At 31.1% G+C, this 7,964-nt stretch overlaps 1 protein-coding gene and 1 pseudogene across 2 annotated transcripts; both read right to left on the bottom strand.

Annotated features, from left to right (window-relative positions):
• Window positions 1–761: 761 nt before the first annotated feature.
• On the bottom strand, window positions 762–850 carry BDBG_16540 (annotated as a pseudogene). The gene has a single exon. The product of its transcript is annotated as a tRNA-OTHER (tRNA).
• A 6,226-nt stretch (window positions 851–7,076) lies between these two features.
• BDBG_02309 (uncharacterized protein) lies at window positions 7,077–7,493 on the bottom strand (the record flags this gene model as incomplete). The annotated part of the gene is made up of 1 exon (XM_002627592.1): window positions 7,077–7,493. The coding sequence occupies one exon, from the start codon at window positions 7,491–7,493 to the stop codon at window positions 7,077–7,079; it is 417 nt and encodes a 138-aa protein (XP_002627638.1).
• Window positions 7,494–7,964: the final 471 nt, after the last annotated feature.

Here is a 7,964-nt window from a genome sequence, read left to right as displayed (position 1 = left end):
GTACATCTTATCTGAGATATCATTGTAAGAATGAGCTGTTTGTATACTGTATTCTGCTTTCTGCATTTCTCTGTGTTTCTCTCTCTCTTTCTGAGAAGCCTCATGCATATTATAATTATATATACAATTCTAAGGCCAGTGAGTGTTCATTCAGTAATTGTTATCTCTGCTTTTGTAATTTTTATATACTAATAATAGTTTTTAGTTACTCTGACATCAGAGGTCATTTTAATTGAAGATGATAATACTGCTAAGACTACTTCTTTTCACTCTTAAGCTTCTTCTATTACTTTCTCTCTCTCTTCTATGAGAAAGATTATACATATATTAGATTACAAGTATTCAGTCTCAGATGACTTCTGTCATCATTTATCTAATTCTGTGTCTTCTTCTTCTTTCATTTCTTTCATCTTCTCTGCTCTGACTTCTGGTTCTGCAGGTTTCACACTCTTCTTCAATTTTTCTACACATACATGTACACTATTATTATTATTATTCTTTCATTATACTCATATGCAAGCGGAGCTTATGATGAGTCCTTGCGTGATGTTAAATACAGGTCAAGTGTTGATTATACAGGAGGAAATACAGGTGTTGAGACCACGCCAAGATAACAAGAACATAGGAAAATACAAAGAAGTGACAATTAGATACATGCGATAATAACTTCCCAGCCCAGGAACATAGAGCAATTCATTGAAGCGATTTGTACACCTCTGTATTTATTAGGAATCTGAGGTGCTTGAGTTCCGGATTTAATGTATTCCCTGCGGGTTTCGAACCCACGCGCCTTGGTTTCCCACGCCAAGGTGCTACCAGGTGGCCGCATTAACCATTCGGCCACCGGGGCACATACATGTACACATTTCTATATTGGCATTTCAGTCAATCTTGTGATAAATGACATTAATGTTGTACACAGAGTGATAGAGAAATTGAAGATATACATAGTGTTGTTATAAGAGTGACTTGCAGCTCTTGAATCTCTTGTGAATCTTGAGTTTTAAGATTTTCTTTATTTTTGATGTTTTTCAGATAATGTGGTGTTGAAAATATATTAAATATGTAATATATGAAAATGAATGAGATGTGTATAATAACATTTGTCTTTTACAGCTGATTCTTACAGTTGATGACTAATTCATTATCTCTTTTCTTTTCTTACACTTTTTCTTTATCTGCTAGTTACTACTCTTACACAATCTCTATATAATACAGTATTTGATGACTAGGTTCAGCAGCTTTCATCTTTTATGATTCTGTCTTGTATATTATACTGTCTCTCTTCACTCACTCAGATCACTATAGTAAACAGCTCATTGAAACTAATCTCATCTGATCTCTGAGCATTCTCAGAGATTAAGATGACTTGATCTCACATATTCATAGATGTTTCAGATGATTTATTCTCTGTTATCTCTGTAATTGAACTGATGTAAACAGTTAAATTCAACTCTGAATCTCTTTTTCTTCTACAATCTAACTCATGTGTAAGTCTGCTGCTTTAAGACTGCTCTTTACTGCATTATATCTGCTATCTGCAGTGTATTATCACACAATCAGCTATAGTCTCATTACTTATTGAAGTGTGATGTTTATTTAATTTCTTCATTTCTTCTCATTCTTTTCTTATAATTATGAAAAGATCAGAATAAGTGAGATTATCTGATTTGTAAGTATCTATAATTTCTCTTACTTCATGAGACTTTTCAATTATAAGTCTCTTCTTCTTCAATACTGATGAGAGTGCTGTGAATAATTATAATTTACTCAGATCTTACATCTTTATCTTTATAAGATATGAATTATTTATTAAATTGTGTAAGATCTGTCTCTCTGATTCTTTCAATGCATATGTTCTTAGAGAATGTGATTTGAGTATTTTATAGAGTTCAAATCATCTAGATTGAAACTTCTCAGAGCTTTTATTATATATAAGAACTCACATTTCTATCTTGAGACTTAATTTCTTAACTAGTGAGTCTTGTATTCTTTTTAATTGAATTGCTCAGTTCAGAAGTAACTTATTAACTTTTGTATATATATGACTGATCTCTTTTAATCTTGATTCTGTGTCTGTAACTGTTGTATCTGCAACTGTCACTGCTGTATTCATAACTGCTATTCTCTTTCTCATCTTTTCTGAAGCATTCTTCAGAATGCATGAATGTAATTCATACAATAGATAGAATGATGAATGCTTGAAGACTGCATGCTGCTGAATTCATGTGACTAATAGTATCTGATCAAGATATTTATCTTATAATCTTGTAGACTTACTCACTAGATATTTCATCAGCATGTTACTCAAGATTTCATTCAAGTATTTCACTTTTCTGTTCATCTGTAAGTAATATAGTATTGTTCTACAATGTCTTATCTGTAACTGACTTATAAAATATCTCATCACTTCTTCTATGAGATTTACACTTATTATTATTATTATTCTTCAATTATAGATGTATGCAGTCAGAGACTATGACATCTACCTGAGAACTTTCAGTTCTCAGGGTTTTTCCTATATCTGTAAAGTTAACTATTATACATTCATCAATATCAGATATGCAAAATCAGAAAATTCCAGCTCAGAATACAAAAACTGTTTACAAATTGCAGTGTTTTAACATTGTCTCATACTTTGAAACCATTTGACAATATCATGACAAAGGAAAAGAGAACACAGTCCTAAAGATAGACACATTAAATAGATATACAGAAAGAAATTGAAAGAAAAAGATAAAATAAAGAAAGACTGTAACAAAACAAATTATTAAAAGATAGTATATAGCTGTTTTAACAGACTATATCTGCCCCGGTGGCCGAATGGTTAATGCGGCCACCCGGTAGCACCTTGGCGTGGGAAACCAAGGCGCGTGGGTTCGAAACCCGCAGGGAATGCATTAAATCCGGAACTCAAGCACCTCAGGTTCCTAATAAATACAGAGGTGTACAAATCGCTTCAATGAATTGCTCTATGTTCCTGGGCTGGGAAGTTATTATCGCATGTATCTAATTGTCACTCCTTTGTATTTTCCTATGTTCTTGTTATCTTGGCATGGTCTCAACACCTGTATTTCCTCCTGTATAACCAACACTTGACCTGTATTTAACATCACGCAAGGACTCATCATAAGCTCCGCTTGCATATGAGTATAATGGAAGAATAATAATAATAATAATAATAACAGACTATATCTGGTTGATTTCCTCCTCTTCATATTCAGATAATTCTGAATTTAGCTATTTTCTTATAGCTGCTTGAGTTTCTGATAGAAAGTCTATTAAGTATTTAATTCCTGTCTCAGTTGAGAATAAGAATCTCATATTTAATTGATTTAGATCATACTTCTCTTTCAATCTGGCTCTGAGACTATTGTATAATGCACAGTGCATTACAATATGCTCAGGATTCTCATTTGTATTGCAGAATGAGCATTCTATTGAGTCAAATCTATCATCAAATCTTTGTATATAAGATTTGAAATAGCCATGTCCTAGTTTCAGCTGTATTATAGATGAGAATATTTTCTTTTTACATTTAATTGAACAAGATTTCCACTTGGGTTTTGTTTCAAATCTTGAATAATGTATACTCTTCTTTTGTTTCTGCCAGCTTTCATTCCACTTGTCTAAACAAGATATGAGATTTACACTGTTATCAGTTAGAATCTCATGTGATATTCTATAGTTAATATAGATCTCATTATATAGAAACTTCATCACTATCTTCTCTATTATCTCTGAAACTGCTTTTGCAACTGATCAGTCAGTAGTATAATTAATAGCAGTGATTATTTATTAATTTTCATTTGATGTTTGTAGTAATATGTCTATGAGATTCACTCTTCATCATTTAAACAGTTGTATCATATACTTTATCTGATATTATACTTTCTCACATTCTAATTCTTTCTTAGATTCTTTCATGACCTGGCAATTCAGACACTTGTGAGTGTATGTCTGAATGTTCTCAGCCATGCTTGGCCAGTATACTCTTGATTTAAGTATACTCATGAGTTCAGAGCTTTCTAAGTGACTGAATTCCTTGTGCATGCAAGTCATCAAGTCACATCTAAATGAATATTCTAGATAGAGAGCTTTTACATATTCTAGATCACAGTAAAGTATAACATCATTTTTCAATTTTCTCAGCTTGAAGTTTGAAAGCATCTCTTCTACTACTTGTATGAAATGTTTGTTATCTGATATCTTGCTATTCTTTAAGCAAGAGATCATTATATTCACTTATTCTGATTTCTTACACTCTCTCAGTATGTTTAATATGAACTTCTCTTATATCTAATTCACAGAACTCTCACTCATGAAATTGAGTCTGTAACTGATTATATCAGATATCACAGCATCTGATCTTTTTCAGTATTTAATATGAAGATTATACACTTGAAACTCTGAGATTCAATGTGCTAAGTATTTGAAAGATTTTATTATTAATTATAGATAGATAAGACTTTCATAATCTGTGATCATCATTGTTATATACTCATTATCAATATATCTATCTTACAACACTAGTATGTGCTTGATCACTAGTAATTTCTTTTCATATACTGAGTAATTGAGCTCAGTATCTGATAGTTTCCTATCATCATACATTACTGAGTGCAGCTTGCTGTTCTTGCTTATCTGTAGAAGAGTGTCTCTGATAGCTCATTCAGATGTGTTTATTTCAATATAGAAAGATTTATCATGATCTAATTAAATAAGCACTGAGAATATTATTATACATTCTCTCAGTGTGAGAAAAGCCTCTTCACATGCAGTATTTCAGATAATTGAATGAAACTTCTTCTTTCACGGATTTGTATTCATTTCTCTTAAGAGATCTAAAAGTGATGCAGATATTCATATAAAATTCTTGATGAATCTGCAGTAATATGAGATTAACTCAAGAAACTATTATATATAATATACATTTCTCAACTGCAGTTAATTCACTATAACATTCAATCTCTTCAGAATGAGATATATATAGTCATCATTCACTATATATTTTATAAACTTCAACTCTTTCATTTCAAACACATACTTTGTTAATTTAATGTAGAGCTTATACTCTGTCAGAGTTATAAGCATTTTATCAAGATACTTCAGATATTTGTTATATAAGTTTGAAAAGACTAGAATGTCATTGAGATATATAAGATATGAGATTTCATTCTGTTTATAAAGAATTGTATTCATTATTATTTGAAAGATAATAGATGCATTTGTTAGACTGAATGATATTATCAGAAATTTGAACTTCTCTTATTATATATTAAATGTAGTTCATGAAACTGACAGTTCATTTATACAGATCTGTCAGTATTCTGAGAGAAGATTGATCTTCAATAGATATTGAGTATTTTCAATCATATTCAACTGTTATTGAATTCATAATAGTAAATATTCATTCTTGATCATAAGCTTGTTAAGTGCTTAATAATTAATACATATTCATCACTTCTCATCTGTCTTTTTCAAAAATAGAACTGAAAAGTCTCATGCACTTGATGAGAATCATATGAGATCATGTTCTAGAAGATCTGTGATCTGACACTTCTGTTCTTCAAGATACATTTGTGACAGAGAATATACATTCTGATTGATTAATTTTATATCCTCTGTGTTAATCTCATGTATAAATTCTCATTCTGACAGCAATTTCAGTGAAAGATCTATTCAGAAGATCTTCTCATACTTCTTCAGAAGCTTCTTTATACACTTATTCTTCTGTATATTCTTTATCTCGATTTTCTTTACTTTCAGATTCTGTATGATATACAGAATACTTTTGAATGAGATCTTGTGAATTATTCTCTTTACTTATTAATGTATAAGCAGATTTAATTCTTCTATATTAGAGATATGAAATGTTCTTCTTATATCAGTTGATAGAATTATATAAACTGTTTTCTTTCTATCAGTTAACTGTATATGACATGTACATCATTGAATCTGCAGATTGAATCTTTGAAATCAATTAAGTCTGAGAATAAGATTATATTTCATATTCTACAACTCTCACACTCAAATATAGCAAGATCATTCTTCAAAGTGCAAGAGAACTCTTACTCTTACAGATGATATTAAATATCAGTTATCAGATAATCTTATACATCAGAGATTCTTCACTTAGTGAACTTCTTTCAGTCTTCAGATTATATAATTATTAATATATTATATAGAAGCTTCTGTGTCTGTTAATACTTTTACAGTTATCTCTTAATTCTTACTTAAGTGTTTCTTATACATTAACATTTCAGATCTTAAGACATTGAGATAAGTATTTACTTCATCATTCTCACTTATATCTTATTCAGAAGCCTGCTTTCTCTTAGTATTTATAGAATTCAGAGAATTATCTAACATGAGTATCTCTTTCATTTTAAAGACTTTTCATAGAATATCAGTGAGTGTTTTCAAACTCACTGATTCTATTAGTTTTTTAACTCTCTTACTTCTCTTAACTATATATACTGAGTATAATCTTTTATATCATGATTTTAGCATCTGCAGTTGAAGCAAGCTCAATACTTATAATATCAAGATTTTCACTCAGAGAATCTCTTTTTTAGAGAATTCAGTGCTTTAATAATAACATTCAGATCTAGATTCATTGTATTCAGATATATGACTTATATTATAAAAGTCTAATTATCTATTCTTCACTAAAATATACTCAATTACAGTATTTTCTATTACAATTGACTCACTTATTCTTATACAATGAGAATATTATATACTTCTTTCACTGTGTCTGATTATAAGATTAAGCATTTTCATTTCACTCTTAACTCAGGTATAAGATTATGAATGAAGATCTATAAATAGAAAGATGTTAAAAGCTTTTCATTCAATATAAGATAGTATAAGCTGAAGTATATAAAGTATAATATAAGATCACTTACTTATCTATACTTAGTGAAGTGTTTATAATACTTATCTCATATATTCACTTTCTCAAAGTTGTACAAGATTTATTTGAAAAACTCATTTCATATTTATAAGAATGAATATCACTTCAGATCTGTAAGATTTATCTTTTTATCAGTTATTTATCATGATAATTTCATCTACAAAGCACACCGCTCCACCACGAACTCGCTCGATTTTTCGAATAAGAACCCGCCGATAGATCCATCGAAAAGCCCTCGATCATACGAGCATTTTGACCCCATCGCCGACCGCATACCCTGTGTGGTGGTGGAGTTATCCAGCCAAACGTGAACCAGACGTCGTTCGGAACTCCTGCGTGGGATTATCCCCCATTCTCCCCTACCACACCACAACCCCGGGCCAAATTGCCATACAAATTGTAAGGTGAAGAGACCTAGCCATATGCACCAATCTTCTCGATTTTGGAAGATCCCCGATCTGTAGTTGTGGAGATATCTGAGGAGTGACCTCTGCGAAAACCCTGTCCATCTTTGATGTTCCAGAACATCAATGCCAAGTCTCACCCTTGTACCGCCCTTCCTAATCTGGCCCATCCCCGGCAGAAAAATACAAAAAGATACCTCAGCAATAATATCAAGCATATAATCAACAGCCACTTCTGAAGTGTAATCTCCACAGTCTGTCTTCAGTGTATCTAGACATCAACATCAAGTCTCACCCTCATATCACCCCTCTCAATCTGGCTCATCCCTGACAGAAAAGTACAAAAAGATACCTCAGCAACTGTACTTGATACATAATCAGCAGACACAACAACTATAAAATCAGTATACTTCAAGATCTGACTGAGCCTTTGATCCCTGCACAGTGAGATATATTAAATCTAGTTTTAATATCTCAATATTCAATAGATTCTGCAAGGGATTGAGAACAGCAATACTAGATTTCTATTAAATTTGAGAATTAACTCTATATTGATATAATCATTGACAAAGTCTTTTATTTTAAGATATAAATAACTAGTTCCTCTACATCTCACTGACAATATTTATATTATTATATAG

The sequence above is a fragment of the Blastomyces gilchristii genome (assembly GCF_000003855.2).
Source record: "Blastomyces gilchristii SLH14081 genomic scaffold supercont1.3, whole genome shotgun sequence".
Taxonomy (NCBI): Eukaryota; Fungi; Ascomycota; class Eurotiomycetes; order Onygenales; family Ajellomycetaceae; genus Blastomyces; species Blastomyces gilchristii.
The sequence above is the reverse complement of the archived record's forward strand: the minus strand, read 5'-3'. Positions and strand labels throughout refer to the sequence as shown.